The sequence below is a fragment of the Lynx rufus genome, unplaced genomic scaffold (assembly GCF_022079265.1).
Source record: "Lynx rufus isolate CCGP_SWC_20201006 ecotype Redwood Valley unplaced genomic scaffold, mLynRuf1.p SCAF_12, whole genome shotgun sequence".
Lineage (NCBI taxonomy): Eukaryota > Metazoa > Chordata > Mammalia > Carnivora > Felidae > Lynx > Lynx rufus.
In genome coordinates this window covers 10147843-10169953 of record NW_025814826.1, presented here as the reverse complement: position 1 = coordinate 10169953, position 22111 = coordinate 10147843, and the positions used below count along the sequence as shown (strand labels likewise).

At 47.4% G+C, this 22111-nt stretch overlaps 1 protein-coding gene across 2 annotated transcripts in view; it reads right to left on the bottom strand.

The window, feature by feature from the left end:
• Positions 1–1196: 1196 nt before the first annotated feature.
• The window catches only part of LYN (LYN proto-oncogene, Src family tyrosine kinase), a 127112-nt gene continuing 106197 nt past the window's right edge, over positions 1197–22111 (bottom strand). For both annotated transcript variants that reach the window (XM_047073943.1, XM_047073944.1), the window contains exons 11-13: positions 15917–16070; positions 13156–13287; positions 1197–2681 (exon numbers count right to left, since the gene is read on the bottom strand). In XM_047073943.1, the coding sequence (XP_046929899.1) occupies positions 2479–2681; positions 13156–13287; positions 15917–16070 (489 nt within the window). In that variant the 3' untranslated portion in view covers positions 1197–2478. The remainder of the gene's footprint in view (positions 2682–13155; positions 13288–15916; positions 16071–22111) is intronic.

The window sequence follows — 22111 nt, the reverse complement described above, 5'->3', positions numbered from 1 at the left end:
GCATCTTGGAGGGGCTATAGAGTGTCCCTTCTACTGAGGACACCAGGGTCAAGCCTATGAGTTTTACTCTGGATTCAGTGAGCTTCATGGCCATAAAAGAGGAAAAAGGCACATTTTCCCTCTTCCTTCCTCCTGTATTCCTCTGTCCTCCCTGGGGGCATCTGAGGAAAGTGCAGGCTGGCCTTCCTTTGAGCAATTAACTTTGCCATATGGACCAAAGCAAGGGAGGGACTCTCAAGCCTGGGTAAACCAGATATCTACCGGGGAAGCCTCTCAAGTACAGTGACTTACAGCCCTCCTGTGGAACAACAATGGCGGGACCTGAGGCCATGCTCCTTTTCAAGTCCCCAGTAATGAGCTGGGATGTGATGATGTAAGGCATTCTGGTCCGCGTCCCCGCCCCCCCAAGATGATACAAACACTGCCCAGGCCCTCATTTTGCCTGCCGGTCACGAGGCAGCTGGAATCCTACAGACAAGGGGAGAGACCCATGCTGTCCATGGGGTATGATGTGACAGGAGCACATCCTGCAACTGAGTGACGAGGCCCCAGGTGATGGAGGAAAAGATCACATGCTTGATTGGGAGGGAAAAGTGGACCGTAAAATGGCGAAAGGAAGCAGAATTGAGAAAAGAAAAACAGGGCGAAGATAAACTTACTAATTTTCTAGACGTTTCTTTCTGCTTTAGGGATTCTTTACACTTTCTCTCCATAGAACATGCTGGGTCATACGTGTGATTTCTGAAATGAAATGTGAACAGGTGGGTGAATCAAGTGATCAGCTGTGCAGACGTTCTATGGTGATAATATTCTCCCTCTGTGAATATGGCATTTGTGAATCAAGAACTTTAGAATATTTTAAAAAGGACGTTTAAAAAAGATTGCACAGGAAAGTAGAATATTTTATCCCTTCCCCTAGGTACCCAACACCTAGGCGACACACACAAAATGAAATTCTAATGGTGCCTGCTAAGCCTATTTGAAAACAAATCCTATTTGGCCCCCATAAAGGGATAGCCAGACTGTCACGTCCCAGTTCTCCAATCTGGAAACGCTCAAAGGAATGGAGGTAGAACTTGTTCCAAGTTTTTTAAACGATGTAACTGTATGGAATCGCCTCTCATTTTCCCCCAACCGGCACTCATTTCTACGTTGACGATAGTTGGAAATGTTGGACACAAGGAAAAAGCTTGAGATGTTACTGGGCCAGGTGTATTCAAATAAAATCAAAAAAACAGCAATATTAGGTATATACACAACAGCATAAGTGAAACACGATGTGATGTAGCATTTTCTATTCGAAGCTCACAGTAGAACAACTTAGTAAACAAGACCTCTCGTCTCCCTTGCTGCAGGAGCTCATTTGAGCCTTTCAGTCACTTCCGTTCCTTTCGTATCCTCGTATAAATAGTCCCACCCACACCTTACACAATTTAGAAAAGATGGCTGAATCACAAAAATAGACCCAAATATGGCGTTTTTACTTTCTCGAGTACAACGAAAATTAACATTCCATCGTTAAAATAACGTTCAAATCATTGGAAGCAATAAAGAGAATTCTTATGTCTTAGAAGGCCTTTTATAAGGCTCTGCAGAGATTAGAATCTTATTGTTTGACCCAAAGTACGTGGTCAAAAAAGTCTCTCAGATAGGAAACTGGGGAATTGAAAAGCTGGGCCGTTAAAAATATTCCTTCTGAGGGTACAGCAGTTCCTTTGGTTCTTCTCTCTTTCCTGGGAGGTCTGGGCCAGCCCTGGCCGTCGGTGGGGTCTGTGTGGCGACACACGACATCTGTGCACACTCACAAACCACACACACTCCTATAGGAAACAGAACAGGAGAGCACGCTTCGTGTCTGGGAGTTCCCAGCCGTCTCCGTGGAAGGAAAATCTTTAACAGCCTCAGACTTTAGGGGCAGGGGAAATCACTGCAATCTGGGAGAGACCATTTTAACCTTCTGACTTCAGCTGCAAAACGTAACAGATTGGATTAGTAATTTTTTTTTCTTTTTTTTCTTTTTAACAGATAAGCCAAGGCAGAGAGAAAATGCAAACGAGGGTCGTGATCTGCGTCTGGTTACTTCGCTTTTTAGGAATGAGTTTCACTCTGCTACTGTTTGAGATTCACTGCGAGGGCCTCTGCGCCCATGAGTCCCACATCGAGTTGTAAACAAGAGGCCGAGGTGGGTGCCTGTTGGACGGAACAGGTGGCTTCTTCTCCGAAGGCAGACGTCGGTCTAGCGAAGCAAGGTTGCCGGCTGGGTGCGGTCCGCGCGGCTGCCGGTGGGCATCAGCCGATGAGAAAGAGAATACTTGCCCGTGTCGAGAGTGTTCTTCCTGAGTAACTTGGCCTCGCTTTCAGGAAGCAGGGCCGGTAGATGATCCTAGCATATGAAAGACTAGCACAACCAGCGACGGTCATGTTTTCCTCTCGAATGAGGCAGCCGTCCCAGCCGATGGCCACGAGCCTCCCTGGGTGTCAAGGCTGCTGCTGATACTGCCCTTCCGTGGCCGTGTAGAAATCATCCAGGACACTCTGTAAGTAATCAAACGTCGGCCTCTCTTCTGCCTTTTCCTTCCAGCACATTTTCATGATGTCATAGAGCTCGTCGGGGCAGTTCTCCATGCGGGGCATCCGGTAGCCCTGCGACAGGGCGGTCATCACGTCGGCATTAGTTCGCCCTAAAGCAAAAGAAATGTACCATTTAGCAACCTGACCGAGGGTCGAGCACTGGAGTGGTCTTTCCGCTCCCGGCATCCCACATCCACTCTTGAAGCGAGCTGTAGACGCTGTCATGGACTGAACGAACTGTGTCCCCCACCCCGGCCCCCAAATAAATTCACACGTTAAAGTCCTAGCCCTCCATCTCAGAACGTGACCACGGGGCAGAGATGCGGCTTTGAGAGAGGTAATCAAGTTAAAACGAAGCCTTGAGGGTCTGCTCTCACCCAATCTGACTGATGTTCCTTGTAAGAGGAGATTAGGACCCAGAGACACCAGGGACGTGTGGGCACCGAGGAAATGCCACTCGAAGACACAGTGAGAACATGGCCCTCTCCAGGCCAACGAGGAGCCTCAGGAAAAGCCCAGCCTGGCAGCATCTTGTCGCAGACTTCCGGCCTCCAAAACCGTGAGAAAATTCCTTTCTGTGGTTTGAGCTATTTAGGCTGTGGTACTTCGTTACAGCAGCCCTTGCAAATGGATAGGGAGGCTAAGGAGGGTTCGGTAAGCAACTAAATAACGCGTAACTTTTACTACGAAGGGGATCAAGACGGCATTCGGTTTGCCAGAGTGAAAAGGGGCAAACGAGAGAAGCAGAAGACAGAGCAGGTTCTTTGAATGACAAAAGGATAATGGACTTGACTGGCCTTAAATGATCTAGCCAAACCCAATTCTGACCCTCAATCTCAATTTCTTTTGCGGTATTTTTTCCAACTTCTACCTGTAATACACATACAAAAAAAATCATCCTCGCGTACGTTATCTCGTACCAACGTAGTTTTTTCAAATCAGCTTTTCAACATAAGTTTACTAAAGGAAGTCAAAATCCTTAAATCAGCCAGTCCAGTGGATTATGTCCCAGTCATGAAATTGTCCCCTAAAAAGACTTCAGAGCTCACACTGACTCTAGAATGTGTATGTTCTTAACGTCCAGCGAGGGAAGGGGAGTGTTCGTCGTGTGAAGGGTGGCCTTTCATGTGGGCAACTGTCCATCTTTGATCCTGAGAACAGCTTTAAGGAAGAAAAAAGAACATTTGCCTCCGTGTTTGAAATGGGGTATCTACATCTGCATGTTTTGCCGACTGTGTGGATACCTTACCGTGTAGGGAAAAAGGTGAGTCATGCAGAATGTTTCCACATAGTATCTGATACCCGGCATACGAGGCATTCCATTCATTACAACAATTTCCTTTCCATTAGCCATAGGTTTTACCAGGGGCGGTCACTGAGAAGGTTCTAAGAGATAGCTAGAAGTGAAAGGTCTTTGACCAGATTTGAAACAGAGCCTTCTTGTGAATTTATTCTCTGATCAGTGTTTCTCAAATTGTGGGTCACTACATACATTTGATTTGAGATCAACAAATTGACCTTTTTTTTTTTTTTTTTTTTAGGGAGCTACCAGTTTTTAAAAATACATTATAACAGAATAAAATAGAAAAGATCAGAATGCCCCGCACGTAGTAAAAGTTAGTGCGATTTTGTGAAACCTTTTGTTTTGTTTGTGGAGCGGACTTTCTGTTTATTTCTTACCGTGGGGCATGATCGGTGACCTTTGAACTCCTCTGCCCTTAACTAACCTTTCTTTTTCTAAGGACACAATGACTGAAGGCCCTGCATGGATTTTAAACCCTTGAAAGAAGACATCATTATTTCAGTCTTGGAAAAGTCCTTGCCTTTGAAATGGAAAGATCCAAGCCAACCTTACAATAGTTAGGATCTCCTGAAAGTTGTTTATTTACACGGTGAATTAATTTTGCTCAAGTCTTTTGAAACACTAGCTTCAGATATTTGTGTAACAGCAATGTTCTAATGGAAAGACTTCAACTTATTCTCATTGCTTGAAGCCAAGGGACCGATGTGCACCACTCTATTCATTTGGGGTTCCAGTCTCCATAAATTATGTGACTTCAGCATTGCTCTGGCTCTTGTAACTAGCCAAGCTCACTTGGATAAATTTCAGTTGAAATCTCTGTATTTGCTTCTACTTGGGCATTGGGTGAGGCTCTGCGATCCTGGTAGGAGGATTACACCCAGGATGATAGAAAACGGCAGCTGGACCAGCAAACTTCTTAGGAATATGTTTTTCACTTTTTTTAAAGTTTATTTATTAAAAACATTTTTTAAACATTTGTTTATTTTTGAGAGGCAAAGTGAGACAGAGCATAAGTGGGGGAGGGGCAGAGAGAGAAGGAGACACGGAATCTGAAGCAGGCTCCAGGCTCTGAGATGTCAGCACAGAGCCACTCACGGACCACAAGATCAAGACCTGAGCCAAAGTCGGACGCTTAACCGACTGAGCCACCCAGGCGCCCCTAATTTATTTATTTTGAGAGAGGGAGAAAGCGCAAGTCAGGGAGGGGCAGAGAGACAGAATCCTAAGCAGGCTCCATGCTGTCAGCACAGAGCCTGATGCGGGTCTCAAACCCACGAACCATGAGATCAAGACTTGAGCCAAAGTCGGACACTTAACCGACTGGCCACCCAGGCGTCCCCTCTCTTCTGCTTTCTGCCTGGAGAAACCCTAGCTGAATAAACGGTCAGAACGTGCCCACAGAAGAGATGATTTTCTAGCCCGCCCCCGCTTGGCTCACTGCAGAGTTTTCTTTCCTCATTCTCCTCTGTTTTCCTAAACTCTGAAGAACTCTCCATGATGCAGATAAAGGCCAGGTGTGCTCCATCCTGCCTGAGGGAACTTGACTTGATAAGAGGACCAGAGAGAAATCTGAATGCACACGTAAATCAAGAAGCACAACGAGGCTACCGAATGACGAGTCTTACGGAAGAAAGGGAGGGGGGGGGCAGGGAGACTTCAACCAGACCGCAAGGTTAAACCTGATACTTGGTCCTTGCTCTGTTGTGTGAGGTTAAAGAAAGCAAACACCCATTGGCTGGTGACGGAAAAGCTAGCACTAGGCTCTGAGAGATGCAGAGATGATTAAGACAGAGTCTTGTCCTCAAAGGGCACGCAGCCCAGCAGGGAGGAGGCCCTCAAGGAGAGGGAGGTGGGTGGGGAGCAGGAAGTGAAATCCGGAGTGGGTAGGAATTAGCAGAGACTGAAAGTTGGTGAAGGAGCACAGGGAGGAGAAAAACGCAGTGCAGCCGAGAACAGAAAAGGAATGGAGAGTTAGCAACTCTCTCCCCTCTGAATGGGAGTCCGGCAGGCCCCAGAGACCATGAGTCTTTAGAGACAAGGGGCCCTCTGTGCGTGTGAGCGAGGGAGTAGCAGCTGCTATGGGACCACAGCCTCCCACCCCCTAATGCTTCCAAAAGGGCAATTTTTTTTCTCTTTCTTTTGAGCACCGTCTGTGACCAAGGTGAGTATTCACAGCACATGAATTCCCTGATTCCACTTCACACGCTGGACGTGTCTGGTAAGAAACAGCCAGGAAAGTGCCTGGGTGGCACCGTCAGTTAATCGTCCGACATCGTCCGACGTCAGCTCGGGTCACGATCTCACGGGTTTGTGAGTTCGATTCCCCGCGCTGGGCTCCGTGCAGGCAGCTCGGAGCCTGGAGCCTGCTTCAGGTTCTGTGTCTCCCTCTGCTCTTCCCCTCCCCACTCACACTGTCTCTCTCTCTCTCTCTCACCAAAATAAACAAACATTCAAAAAAGAAACAGCCAGGAAAGACAAGATGCTTCAGGAAACTTTGTCATTTTCAAACTTCCTTTTTCTTTGTAAGAGCAAAGCAAAACAAAACCCCGACCACAAAGATCCCCTCTATTTTCTTTAGAAAATTCATATATGAATATGATTGCAGTTTGCTTTTAGGATAGGGAAGGAAGGATCTTTTGCCCCACCTCCTCCCCCTCCCCCGTTTAATGTATCCTAAAACACAAGGAGAACAAGAAATAGAGACTTCAGCTCTGCATTTGGTGAAACCGGGAGGCATTTGTCACCCGGAGGCAGATGTGGTCTGAGCCAGGAGCAGGCACGTGGAAAAGAAGTAGCTGGGCGAGAGGATCACCACCAACAGGCAGGGTGTGTCCTCCCGGCACGCCCTGGGGAACTTCCATATGGAGTCACCGCACACTCAACAGAAGGGTGACGTTGGTGGCCGCAGACAGACTGCACCCAGAGCCTGCCTGGCAGGTGGCCCACGTTAGCGCTGGAGACACTGAAGGCGACAAGCCCCACGCTCAGGAACGCCAGCCCCCGTGGAGGTGGGGGTAAAGTGCAGCCTGAAGGCTGAGGATGGGAAGACGGGACCCTCCCGACATACACCACAACCGGAACGAACCTTGAGGACACAAGCCAGATGCAAAAGGGCAAATGCCGTATGATTCCATTTATCAGAGGTACCTGGACTTGCCAAATTCAGAGACGGAAAGTAAAACGGAGGCTGCCAGGGGCTGGAGGGCAGGGGGCTGGGGACTTACTACAGCTTAGGTCCGGGATGATGAAAAAGTTGTGGAAACGCAGGGTAGCGATGGACGCACGACAAGGTGAGCGTACTCACTGCTACGGAATTGTGCACTTGAACATGGTTACCGTGGCAAACCTTACTCTGTGTATATTTCACGTGCCGTGGCAACCATGGTTACCGTGGTTACTCTGTGTATATTTCACGACAATAACAACAAAAAAATACAACCACAAACAACCACAGAAGACGCTGAGGCCTCCTCCCCAGTGCACCTCCCAGTGCACCTCCTGGTCCCCCACAGGCAGGACCTGGAGATTCTCTTCTGAAGAAACTAAATGTTCCCAGAGAACAGACCTGAAGACACTGTCCCGGAAGGGTGCTGACTGGTGAGCCTGGACCACCGCAGACCTTCGTTCCCGTAAGACCCCTCATCAAAGGAAGGGTGGGCAGATAAAGCCTTCGAGCAGTACCAAAGGGCAGGATGACAGAAGCCACGAACAGACATGAGCCTCAACCTCCCCGTACGTGATCCAGCAAGAGAACAGAAAATGGGGAGGAGGAGTTTCGAGGAAGCTACCTATGAAGATTTCCCAGAATTTACAGCCGCAAGTTTCCAAGTAGAAAGGACAAACAGGTACTCAGAGTAACATAATGACCAATGACATTTCAGGGAGATAGAAAGATCCTGAGTTCTTCCATCGAAAAACAAGGGGATTCGGGACACGGGATGGGACTCGGAAGCCATCTGCTGTGGCTAAGCCACTTAGGAAGGCAGATTCGGCCGAGGAATCTGTTTAACATTCTAGGTGAAAGGTTTGCTGTACGAGCATTTACAACATAAGCAAATTCGATAACGGTACTTACTTAGTGGTTTAATTTTATTTAGGTCGTGAGTCTCTCAAGAAAAAGCCCCATTCGGGAAGAGTCCTAAGTATGAAGTACAAGCAGAGTATCACCTCTGAAGCCTCAAATTTTCATGACGGTGATAAGCTGTCTTTAGTCATTCAGTGCTAACGCATCAATGAGAACAACAGAATGCTTGACAAAAACCATTTCTCACCGCTCTGAGCCCAGGGGGGCTAAGAACTTTAAAACACAGCAGAAAAGTGTTGAAATGGACTCACAGTAATTGAAAACAAAGGGTTTGGGGGATCTGCCCAAAATAGGATTAACAGGTACAAAAGCCTGTTTGTAAAAGGTGTGTTAAGAAAAAGACCTTTCCAGAAGTTCGAGCCTCCTCAATGTATCTATTTCAACACAGAGAACTGAAATGGGAAATGACACTCCTACCATCTACCCTATATTTAGTATGTGACTACTAGCATTTTGATTTTACTGATCAAAATGGATTTGTACCTTTTATTCTCTTATTCCCAGAAGTTTGTTCTATGTGGGTGATAACCAGTTTTGGAACCCAGTCAACATGTGTTTTGGTACACCTTTAATTGTATCTGCATGAATATTTCTAGAATGTCTCTGTTCAGTTCCGCAGAAATTGATAACAATGGTTCCTATGGGGGCAAGGGGGCAAGGGGGGTTGTACGGCTGGAGGTTAGGGATGAAAGGCACACAGAACTGCCACCATATACTTCCCCGTAGGTCTTGAATTTAGAACCATGTGACCATATTCCTCCTTAATGGTAAGTAAAATGGGGAACATTTTTACTTAAGAGAGACTAGTATGAGTATAGTATTTTGAATTCTGAGCAACAAATATTAAAAAAATTTTTTTATGTTTATTTATTTTTGAGACACAGAGAGAGACAGAGACAGAGACAAGCAGGGGAGGGGAAGAGACAGAGAAGGAGACACAGAATCCGAAGCAGGCTCCAGGCTCCGAGCTGTCAGCACAGAGCCTGACGCGGGGCTCGAACTCACAAACCATGAGATCGTGACCTGAGCCGAGGTCGGATGCCCAACCCACTGAGCCACCCAGGTGCCCCTCTGAGCAACAAATATTACAATGACTAAAATTCGTGAAAGTAAATGTCTTTGAGGAGCATGAGGCCAGGGAGGCAATTTTTCATTAGAAGTCTCTCCATACCACCTGGTTTTTTGATGAACATATATTACTTGAGCAAGAATTGAAATATTTAATAAAGACATAATTTTTTAAAAATTAGAAACATCAGAAGTTTATCAAGAAGAAAATTAATAGGGGCGCCTGGGTGGCGCAGTCGGTTAAGCGTCCGACTTCGGCCAGGTCACGATCTCGCGGTCCGTGGGTTCGAGCCCCGCGTCGGGCTCTGGGCTGATGGCTCAGAGCCTGGAGCCTGTTTCCGATTCTGTGTCTCCCTCTCTCTCTGCCCCTCCCCCGTTCATGTTCTGTCTCTCTCTGTCTCAAAAATAAATAAAAACGTTAAAAAAATAAAAAAAAATTTAAAAAAAAAAAAAAAAAAAAAAAAGAAGAAAATTAATATAACCTATCATTTTACTGCCCAAGGATAGTAACATTTTGGTATATTTCACCTTCTGGTCTTTTATTTATTATTATTTTGTTTATTAATGTTTATTTTCGAGGGACAGAGTGTGAGTGGGGGAGGGGCAGAAAGTGAGGGAGACAGAATCTGAATCAGCCTCCAGACTCCGAGCTGTCAGCACAGAGCCCGACACAGGGCTTGAACCACGAGATCATGACCTGAGCCAAAGTTGGACGCTTAACTGACTGAGCCGCCCAGGTGCCCTGTCTTTGATTTCTTTTAAAGTACATGTTCACTTTATATCTGACTTCCTTACTTCCTTTTTGTTCCCTCCCTTTCTTTTATTCCCATTAATTTTACAAACCACTTTAAAAAAAGTGGTTTCTAAACCACTTAAAAAAAAAAAAAAAAAGCATCTCCAGCACTCTTCCAGGTAGAGAAAATATGCCCAGATAACTCAATTATCAGTGGGGTCTCTCTCCCACAAGAAGTTTTATAGCAGTGATGGATATGGCCTGTGTTGGCAATATTCACCAATTTCCATGTTACCTGTGAATCAAGTCCTCTGATATTTAAGTAAATAGGATTGTTCAATTCTGCTCACATCTCCTAATGCTGGAAGCTCTCATCTTCTTCTTTTTTTTTTTTTTTTTTAATTTTTTTTTTCAACTTTTTAAAATTTATTTTTGGGACAGAGAGAGACAGAGCATGAACGGGGGAGGGGCAGAGAGAGAGGGAGACACAGAATCGGAAACAGGCTCCAGGCTCTGAGCCGTCGGCCCAGAGCCCGACGCGGGGCTCGAACTCACGGACTGCGAGATCGTGACCTGGCTGAAGTCGGACGCTCAACCGACTGCGCCACCCAGGCGCCCCTGGAAGCTCTCATCTTCTACAACCCTCACGACTGGAACACCTCACCAATCCAGAGTTCCTGACAGTATCTCACATCCCCTGTCCTTACAGGGGACAAGCTATCTGGGGGACAGAGCAATCAGTGCTTTCTGGTTGGTCTTACTGTATCCCACCCCCCCCCCACCATTTTTCTACTGCTTTACTTTTCTTTTTCTTTTTTTAAACATTTTTAATGACTTTTTTTTCCCCTAAATATTTTTAAATTTTTTTTTTCAACCTTTATTTATTTTTGGGACAGAGAGAGACAGAGCATGAACGGGGGAGGGGCAGAGAGAGAGGGAGACACAGAACTGGAAACAGGCTCCAGGCTCCGAGCCATCAGCCCAGAGCCCGACGCGGGGCTCGAACTCACGGACCGCGAGATCGTGACCTGGCTCAAGTCGGACGCTTAACCGACTGCGCCACCCAGGCGCCCCTCCCCTAAATATTTTTAAATCCTGGGCATTGAGCACAGTAAATAAGAACGAGGTATTCTTGGGGTTCAGGCCTGGGGTTCAGAAGCAGCTCTGCAAGGGGCTAGTGATTCAGTTTGGGGCCCGAGTCTCCTCTGAGCCTCACAGGCATCGTCTGTATGTCGCTGTGGAGCATGTCCTACGTATCACATATCATTTTATGAAGTCAAATGTTTATCTGATCAGATTCAGATTATACACGTAATTTACAGTCTCTCCGTATAGATACAGATCCAGATGATAGATACAGGTATGTCATGCCAGATATCAGGACTGATCCAGAAATATTTTCCTTGGGCACCTAGGTGGCTCAGCTGGTTAAGCAAAAGACTCTTGGTTTCAGCTCAGGTCACGACCTCACGGTTTCCTGAGTTCGAGCCCCACGTTGGGCTCTGCACCCGCATCCTGCAGCCCACTTGGGATTCTCTCTCTCTCTCTGCCCCTCCACACTCACACTGTCTCTCTCAAAATAAATACATTCTAAAAAACATCTTCCCCATTTTATAGTAGTGTTTTCATTCACTTCGGCATTTCAAGCGGGGTTGGCAGTCGGAATATGAAACGTTGGTACAAGAAGGATTTCACGGGACGGTCAGCCCACCAGCTGAGGCTCTCCCCTCCCTGGTCCCCTGGTCCCTGACTTCTCTGTGGCTCATCCCAAAACCGCACTGAGGGCGACCAGGAGCACGAAGGCCACGTTGCTACTCTGTCCACAAGTTTTTCTCATCCATAGCACGGTGTCTGTCTACACGTTAAATGGCGCGTCATTCGCTCGTTCATTCATCCGGCAAGCACTCACTGAGACCCAAACCACGGGGCCTCAGGAAGTCATACAGTGGCTGTTTCCCCTGTGGGTCACCGGACCCTCCAGACAGCCCTGTGGCTCCCTCCTCAAATTGCTGAGTCCCTGCTGCCACCAGGATCACAGTAGACAACCAGCTACCCTCCTCCCGTACTCACTGATCTTTAAGCTACTCCATAGCCCACTGCGCCCTCTGACAGTCGGTCGCCCAGTTGACTGTTACCAGTCCCTTCTTGCTAGGATATCAGCTCTCAGAGGCACAGGAGCTGTGACTGTGGCATCCAGGCACCTCGAGGTGCCCGGCGCCCTCAGATATTTTTTGAATGAGGGGACGATTGAAACATTAAAGATTTAACTGTAATTTCATCGTATCATCGATTTTGCAAAAAGCCGAACATTAACAAAAATGCGGAGGCTTTGGGAGAAATCCTTCTTCCTGCATATTCAGGCACGGATCCTGGGAAAAAAGGGCGGGCCGGCACAGTCTGGCTCCAAGGGCTTCGGGTGTTAGGAATCTAGAGACACTGAGTGGATGGCCTCACATTCAGTAAGTTACAGACTGGGAAGATCTTTCACCGAGAAGCAGAGGCGGTCCCTTCCTGAAGAGGCAGAGACTCCAAAGTACTTTATACAATATAATCTGTTTCAAAACTAGCCCAAAAGCATTGTAAATCCTCACTGTTGTGTCTGTTTCCTTCTCTGACAGGTGCACTCCCGAGGAAGGGCGCCTGTGTCCCAAACGTCCTGGTAACAGCAACGCCTATGAGGGTGCCAGGCGCCTTCCAGGCATTAAGTGGTGGAATTAATTAGAAAAACAAAGGGAAGGGGCGCCTGGGGGGCTCGGTCAGTTAAGCATCAGGCTCAGATCATGATCTTGTGCGCGCATGCGCATCCGGCTCTGTGCTGACAGCTCAGAGTTCGGAGCCTGCTTCGTATTCTGTGTCTCCTTCTCTCTCTGCCCCTCCCCTGCTCCCACTCTGTCTCTTAAAAAATGAAATAAAATGTTAAAAAAAATTTTTTTTAAAGGGAATACACATTCAATCAAAAAATGAAAAAAATGTTAAACAATTTTTTTTAAAAAAGGGAATACACAATCAAAAAATGAAATAAAATGTTAAAAAAATTTTTTTAAAAAGGGAATACACATTCAATCAAAAAATGAAATAAAATGTTAAAAAGAATTTTTTTAAAAGGGAATACACATTCAATCAAAAAATGAAATAAAATGTTAAAAAGAATTTTTTTAAAAAAGGGAATACACATTCAATCAATACACATTCAATACACATCAATCAATAAAAAGGCAGGGAAGTGTCTAAGCCTATTTCAGAACACTTTCCACTAAAGATAGTCACAGTCAAGTTCTAGCACAAAGGGCTTATTCTTAACTTTTGGGATGGGTTTATTTTTTTATGCCTCCTGCCCTTTGGCTTTTTTTTTCTTCATGGGTACTACTCGAATGAAAATAGGTAAGCAAACGATACCTGGGTAGGGAATTTTCCCGTAGGTGACGATTTCATACAGGAGAATTCCAAAGGACCACACATCAGACTTAATCGTGAAACATCCAAAGTTGATCGCTTCTGGAGCCGTCCACTTAATGGGGAATTTGGCACCTAAGGGAGAAGACATGTGTCACTTGGGCCTCTGAGCTGACACGAAAAAAGTCATGGGCATGTGGCCTTCATACTTTCCTTCTTTGGGGGAAGATTTTAATCATTTCTTTTGAACAGAGAATGCCTCCATACAGTACAAAACAGAGACAGTAGAAAACATCATACTGAAAATAGTCGCCTCCCTCCCCTGTGTCCCTTTTGGGCATTCCCCTTGTGAGAAGCAAAGTTCCTTGTGTGCCCTCCCAGGGACATCATGACGGGCCCACCTGAAACAAAAGAACGTGACATGGAATGTATAGGCATTTATTCTTCACTCACGTATTTGTCCCTCGACACCGGTCTCCAAAGCATACATCTTCAGTGTTCAGATGGTCACTGAACCCATTCTATGTTTGTATGGAACATAAATAATCCCTTGACGCGCACATTCTGGCGGGCAATCTCTGTAAACCCACACCAGCGGGAATTTTAGATACGACTCCAAATGTTCAGGTCTCCTGCCTTCATTTGCTCGGAGCAAACATTACTACTTGCGGGAACTGAGTAGCATAATGATCTGCCCAGAGGAAAGCAGTAAGGACACCAGGATTCTGGAATTTCTTGAAGTATCAGACCCAAGTTGGAAATCCGAACTAGAACAGTAAGGACAGGAGACGGCCCTGTAGAACAGCTAGGTCCTGCATGCAGGGTACTCACTCTAGCACATTCTGGCGATTAACCCCACAGGGCTGGGCAGCAGCAGGGGGGATGGGGGGGGTGGGTGGGTGGGGGAGGGGCAGGGTGTCTTGAGGTGGGTGGGGGGAGGTCAGTCCTGCCCAGCGCGCCCTGCTTTGAATCCCAGGTCTGCTGTTTCCAACTTGGTGTGACCCTGGCAAGTCACTTAACTGTCTTTAGGCCTTCTGGGCACCTGTATCTCCCCGTCTCTAACCTGAGGAGATGGAACCTCCCCAAGATTGGTGCCAGAGTCAACTGGGTTGATCCGCGTGCTTGGCACAGGCTAAACATTCCCGTTGCCCTGAAATGGCTACTATTTAATTCTAGAACCCAAGCTCTCTGCGCTAAGCCACCTGTCTCACACGAGAACAGTTAGTTATTTTTGTGAGACACCAGTCTCGTCATATCCAACAAAACCAGTGGAATATATTCCGGCTGGTGTAGGTCGAGGCTACCCCTCCTGGGTTCGATTCTTGGCTCTCCCACTTACTAAGAGGCCTTAGCAGCTGCCGAATGTCCCCGTGGCCTCACCTAGAAGGTGGGAAGGGTGATGATAGGACAACAACGTGGCATCCTACATCACCTGCCTTTTCGCTGAGGACAAGTTATCACCCAACCTCAGGGGGGAGCCACCTGAACCATGATGGGCACAAGAGACGCTAAACAGATCAAAGCGGTGTTTCCAATGCACCTTTTTTTTTTTTTTTAACATTTTTTAACATTTATTCATTTTTGAGAGACAGAGAGCACAAGTAAAGGAGGGGCAGAGACAGAGGGAAACACAGACTCTTAGCTGGCAGCACAGAGCCCGACGCGGGGCTCGAACTCACAAACCGGGGAGACCACGACCCGAGCTGAAGTCGGACACTTAACCGACTGAGTCCCCCAGGCGCCCCTCAATGAGCCTTTATAAATCCAGTAGACGTCTTCCAGAAACGGCACGCGTGTGTTTCCAGGAAAATAAGCCTCGTTTAATAATTTTTGGGACTGTCAAGAGAATGCTTGGCTCTACAAAGATATGCACGCAACTTTCGTGAGTGAGACCTTCAGGATCCTCAGACCTTAAGCAACACGGAAAGGCGAGCACAGCCCCAGACAGAGCCATGAGCCAGCTTACTCTGTGCGTTTTAGTATGTGTAGGAGAACATGGAACGTGGTTAAATAAAAGGGGTGTATTTTTGTAGCATTACATTTACTTCTCCGTGTGCCATACTTTCCAAGTTTTGATTCGCAATGGAAAGGCCAGAATACAGGATACAGAATTATCGTTACAAATGTTTTCTCCACAGTTAGGAACAGTGTGCTTCCTTGTTTGGGCAAAAAGCTTTAACATACAATTAGCAACAAAATCTAATCTTTGTTTGCCAAGTCTCTCTTTGTTTTCCTTTGCTTAATTGAAATACAGATGACAACATTTATAAACTTTACACACAGTGTGTGGAGTTAATCAGGAGAGTAATTTTTTAAAAACGATTATTAGAATAGACCCACAAACAGCAACTACGGTACATCGTGAACATTTTACCAAAGGAGTTCTTTTCTTCTTTTTAAATTGTTTTTTAAGGTTTATTCATTTTTAGGGGGAGAGAGAGACAGACAGACAGGCACAGAGGGCGAGTGGGGGGAGGGGCAGAGAGAGCGGGAGACAGAGAATCCGAAGCAGCTCCAGGTTCTGAGCTGTCAGCACAGAGCCCGACGTGGGGCTCGAACCCACAGATCGCGAGATCATGACCTGAGCCAAAGTCGGACGCTTAACCAACTGAGCCATCCAGGAGCCCCAGGAGTTCTTTTTTTTAAAATGATGACTATTGTAATTGCTTTGTAAAAGCAAAAAGAGAGAGAGAGAAAGGGAGAGAGAGAGAGAAACGAAATAAAACGAAACTGCAAGACAGCTGAAGCGGTGAGGACAACATACCTTCCCTTGCTGTGTACTCATTGTCCTCGATCACACGAGCGAGCCCAAAATCCGCAATTTTGCACATGAGTGACTCAGAGACCAGAACGTTCGCTGCTCGTAGATCTCGGTGGATGTAGTTCTTCCTCTCGATGTATGCCATTCCCTCTGCAATCTGCAAACAGAAAAGGGCTCTCATTTTCCGTTGAGGGTAACCTATCACAGAGGACCATCAGGAAAACCAAAAAGACTTACAAGTTCCTGAAATCCTTTCCCGTCTATTATTCTGAGCTTTCAAAAATTTGAAAACAGTGGGTAGGCGGGCGCCTGAGAGGCTCAGTCAGTTAAGAGTCCGACTCCTGGTTTCGACTCAGGCCATGATCTCACTGCGTTGGGCTCTGTGCTGACAGGACAGAGCCTGCTTGGGATTCTCTCTGTCTCTCTCTCTGCCCCTCCCCTGCTCACTCTCTGTCTTTGTCTCTCAAATAAACAAACAAATAAATACAGTGGATAAATTACAACTGCTATTTTGAGTCCTTTCTAAAAGAGCTGCCCCCGCCCCAAATCTCCAATGATAGTTGAAAAGGGCCATAAGGCAAGCTGAGGGCCAAGCACAAGCTAGCACAACCCCTCCACCCGACCACCCCCCCCCCCCCACACACACACACTCCGGTGGGACGCGTGTGATATTCCTCAGGCACTCCTGGCTGCCCAAGAACAAAGGAAAGGACAGAAAACAAATGGTTAAACTGATCACGTCTCCATCAGTTCATAGATATCTCATCAACAGCCTAATCTCCAGGAAATGATTATGCTTTGCTAAATGGAGAAACAACCTTAGCTGACAACAGCTACGCCTCCAGTCACCTGTCAATCCTCTTTAGCATATGGAAATCACTTTGAGAAGCCTTGACTTTACCTCCCCCAACCCCACAGTATATAAGCAGTCATTCCACGCAACCCCAGGGTTGAGGTCCTGTCCTCACGCTTTAATAAAATCACCTTTTTGCACCAAAGGTGTCTTCAAGAATTCTTTCTTGGCCATCAGCTCCAAACCCCGCCATCACCCCAAAACCCCATCAACAGTGATCACATCTCAACCGGGTTTTGGTCATAGCTACGTGTGTTGACGTTTCCTAATGTGTGGGGAATCTTTTTTAAGACTCCCACTAAATTCTTGCACGGAGCTACACGGATGTCATGATCCCCGTGCTTCAAATGAGAAAACAGAGCTGGAGAAAGGGCCATGCTCCACAAGGAAATTATCAGGGTATTAAGAACAGGATGTCCTTGGTCAGCAAGATCCTTGCTGTCAGGTTCATCAGCAGCCCACAGGGCCGGTTCTCCAAGCTCTCCCCGCACTGTCGATGACCACAGAGCTTCACCCTGACAACAAGGCACGCTAGCAGGAAAGAAGCAAAGATTTAAACAAAACTGTAGTAAAGCCAGGGAGGTGAAACTACTACTCGCGGAACTCGGTTTTTAAGGAAATCCAAATGAGATGTTTAGGGAAAAACATTACCAAATTATAAAGATAAGGATCTGGAAGGAAGGAGGGAAGGAAGGAGGGAAGGAAGGAAGGAAGGAGGGAAGGAAGGAGGGAAGGAAGGAGGGAAGGAAGGAAGGAAGGAAGGAAGGAAGGAAGGAGGGAAGGAAGGAAGGAAGGAGGGAAGGAAGGAAGGAAGGAAGGAAGGAAGGAAGGAATCAAGGAAGGAAGGAAGGAAGGAAGGAATCAAGGATGGACAGAAGGAAGGAATCAAGGAAGGAAGGAAGGAAGGAAGGAGGGAAGGAAGGAGGGAAGGAAGGAGGGAAGGGAGGGAGGGAGGAAGGAAGGGAGGAAGGAATCAAGGATGGACAGAAGGAAGGAAGGAAGGAAGGAAGGAAGGAAGGAAGGAAGGAATCAAGGATGGACAGAAGGAAGGAAGGAAGGAGGGAGGGAGGGAAGGAGGGAGCTGTATCTGGTGAGCAGTTAGAGAGGAAGTTCTAATTAGGATCGCGTCACATAGGAATGAATGTATTCTTCTGGATTCTATCTTGAAATCCAAGAGTCTCAGCTCGGAGGGCCTGACTTTCACCCCTCATCCACTCGGTTCAAACCCCCTTTCAGCAAGGCCAAGCCGCTTTGCCAAGGTGTTGTTCCTTGTTACCGGCTGTGCTTCTCCTGGACCCTCTCCTGGAATGCCTTTCCTCCCCTTCCCTCAACCCCTCTGCGATGAGTTCTCGTCACTCTCTGCCCACCGTCAAGGGTCACCTTGTACAAAACCACGTGCTGGTACCGATTAGAGCTCGGTCTTTATTTTTACGCTGTTTAATGTGTTTATCATGTCAGGCCTGCCAGCCAGTAAACACCTCCAGGGCCGAAGCCACACCCTGTACCTTTTCTGCTTTCACTTCTATGTCCTGGAACCTTCCTTCACCAAGCCTCTTCTCAGAGCTTTTTACAAGCAAGAGCGGTGCGTGTGGCCTTTGACTAGGCAGGTGGCGTGGAAGACCCAGCCTACGTGAACCCCTACCGGGTGAAGTTGGAGTCAGGTCCCTGCTTGGCCAGCCCTCACTTCCGTGAGGGCCCAGGTGACCTCCTCCCTCGACAGAAACGCTTTAGTCCTCTGTGTGAGTCCGGCCGGGTCACTCCCTGCTCAAAGCCAGCCTCAGGCCAATGTCTGAACTCTGTAACCCCGCCACTGAGGCCTCGTGTGACCGGCCCCTGCTCGGCCCTCCTGCCTCCTCACCACGAGCAGCTCCTGTCCCGTATCCTGGTTCCCCAGCTGCCTCTGCTGGGCACATCCAACTCATTCTGAGGGCCTCAGTGGGGATGTCACTGCCTCTAAGAAGCCTTACCCAGCTCTCCTCGGGGAATGCGTGTGGTCCCAGGGCTCTCTGCTCCTCACCTGTTTACCTACGAGCCCTGCGGGAATATAAATCAGGGCAGGCGTTTCTGTTCCTGGGCCCTTATGTAACATTCCAGTAACTATACGTAAACCGGGTCAGGGAGCCCAGCAAGCCAAAGTCGGCTACAATCTCAACCTGGGCCTGCACTGCAGTTGGCCAGAGCACTCAGGAAGCAGATGACCCACACAGATGTGCACTGGTGGCGTGGACAGAGCTTCTAGAACACGGCACCAAGTATCCACACCTCTCTGGCTCTTGGGGACAGATTTTGATGACCCATATGTTATTAAAAAAAAAAAAAGGCAATCATTATCCTTGCCCTTGGAACTTTAATGAGGCTGAAAGGAAATTTCTTTCCCAGAATCATACCACAGGTTAATGTGATGGTCTGGAAGTCAATTTAATTTCCCTTGTGTACGTTTAGCGGTTAAAATGAAAGCTTAACCCCTATGCTAGTATTTCTTTAAAAATGGTTTTCTTAATATTTATTTATGTTTGAGAGAAAGAGAGAACATGCATGAGTAGGGGAGGGGCAGAGAGAGGGGGGACAGAGGATCCGAAGCAGGCTCTGAGCGGACAGCAGTGAGCCCGATGTGGGGCTCGATCCCACGAACTGGGGGATCGTGACCTGAGCCGAAACCAAGAGTTGGGCGCTTAAGCGACTGAGCCACCCGGGCACCCTTGACTTGACCTTTATGTTTTAAATCAGATGAAGAGATTCTCTCATCATCCTGGACCACGGCAGCTTCACAAGGCCAGGCCCAGGGATGTACAAACACGAGAGGACCTCAATTCCGCAAACCACCTGCTGAGGCTAAAGCAGCAATTAAATAGGTCTCTTCTGTCCGTGTGCCAATTCCTGACTCTGTATTAGAGAGTCTGGGTGTGAAGCTACTGGGGAAATTTGAAATACAAAGCACCTCCATCATCTAAAATGAGAACAGTCACGTAAAAAAGATAACGTTGGCGATGTTTTCGTGCTCCTGGTTTTAAGCGAACTGATTTAGGTTTGGGTGTGTTTTGCATTTCTCATGCTCTTCAGCTCAAATAGCATGACAAACGTACATTTCTTGGTTCCTCTTTCTGTACCTTCAGTGGAAATATATGAGGGTGACATTTCTGCCTTTGGGGTGTGTGTGTGTGCACACGCATGTTGTTCACTGCTGTCCTGGGAGGGCAGTGAGGAATTATTAACTAAGATAGTGACCCCCTGGGATCCCAGCCTGGGCCAGTAGCCCTGATGGGCTCTGGTGAAATTCCAGGCATCTAGTACCTGGTGAAAGTTCTAGGCACGGGGGCGACATTAAACATGCTGTTTCCCGAGTTAAAGGGCAGGTGCTAAATAAGCAGGCTTTAGGTCTCAGGCAATGCAAGTTTTTCCAAGAGGCCATTTGAATGTGCTGTTAGAAGAAAAGACATTGGTCATCAGGGGTCTGCCAATCAGCTTTCAAACATGGGGGAAGTCAAGGGGCTAAAAATAGGTGTGCAACCAGAGAAAGAAGGGGTTATCAAATGTTCTGACCCCAAACACACTGGCCTATTTTTGCTGCTGGTGTGAAATAGAAAGTGTCCTCCCTCCCAACCCGTGTAGCCTCCCTGGCCCACAACAAATCAGAAGGCGCCATGTCTTCCAAGGGCAGGTGACCCGGCCGTGTTGGCTGGTGGGTGAGCTGGATTGGGGGGGTGGGTTTCCGATCCTCACCCAGCATCTCAGAGGGTCCTCGAGGGCACACTCGACGGGGCGTCGCGGTCCGTGGGTGTCTACGTTCTGGTACATCCACGTGTACAGATGTGATTTTACAGACACACACACGTACACACACAAATACAACACAAGCGCAGGGCGAGTGTTCAGAACTCTTAACAGCCTCTGCTCCCTCTGCCCATCATTTTCTACTGCAAACAAACACATATACACGCACGTATGCAAAGTGGGGACGGAACACAAAATCTAGAGTCCTATTTACTTTGCAAATACATTTCTTTTCCCCCAGGGTACAAGGTCGGAAATCACACCAAACTTTTCAGAAGCATTTGAGCTGAGTTCACTCGTTTTTAAATTCCTGCTCCAACAGTAACATTTAGGTAGAGAAAGTCTGTGTGTTCCTCTTCCCCAAAGGAGGCGTAAACATGGCAGGCAGCTCAGCAGACCCTCTCCACACACCCCTGCCTGGGCCGCTCTGAGGAAGGCCACACGGGTCCTGCCCTTTTCAGTGACCCGTGGCTTCCATCATCAGATACATTTATGGAGACGCGAGTTGCCAGTGACCGACTCGCGGCTCTCAGTACAGCTCCGCTTGGGGCAGAAAATACCTAATGACTACAGGCTTTGGGTCAGTATCAGAGGCTTATCTCATGTGGACTACAACTCTGGAGGGGGAAAAAAAAATCTCAATTATGTTCTTACATACCAAAGCAGAGCTCAAATAAACCTTGCAAGTGACCTTCCTTGCTAGCAACTGACCACAGAGGTCACGCATCTTTTCCTGTTTTTCTTAGAAGCCCCATCAGCAACCAGCATCCCAGCGTCCCACACAGGACCCACGCCCCCCTCTCCCCCGCCCGCCTTCCAGTAGGCTCCCTCCGGTTCACAGGCTCTGAGCCTTCAGTAGCCTTCCCAGGCCTGTGCTCTGTGGATGGTCTGCTGGGCACACACACTGGGCTGCTTTCACCAGAGAATCGGAGTGATGCTTTGGACAGATAACAAAAGGCTCGTGTGGCTGGCCTTGCTCTGGAAGTCTTGCTCCGGTGTTCTGTTCGTCCTAATTACTATCACTTTCCTGAGAAATTGGCAAGGAACAAGCTATCTGGCTTAGTGAGTCATTTTTTATTTTAATGAGGAAGAAGCCTGCATTTGAATCGGATGACGGAGGGAACAAAGGAATGGAAGGAGCCTAATTGAGGGACTCGGCCGTGATCTCTCAAGCAAAGCTAAAATCTGCCCCAGGAAGTTCCAGCCTAAATGAGAAACTGGAACTGAAAATACAACCTGTCTCAGAATTGGCTGGTTGGAAAACATTTGTCATCTAGACCAGCAACGAGAGAAATTAAACAAGCAAAGTGCCAAAAGGCAGGAGAGAATAAAAAAATCTGGTTTCCTTATGCTTTACCTGTCCTATTAGGCATCGGTAACTTCATTCTTTAGATAGGCATTTCCTTCCTACACTTGGGAAAAAGAGGATTCCGATCACTAATTACTTTCAAATGCCCTAGGGGGCTCGTGAAATAATGATGGGGATAGTATTAATAAGCTGGAATGGAACAAATGAGGAACTGAGTAAAACCTAGGGTCTGTGTGAAGGGTCCTTGTAACAGGAAGCCTCTAGA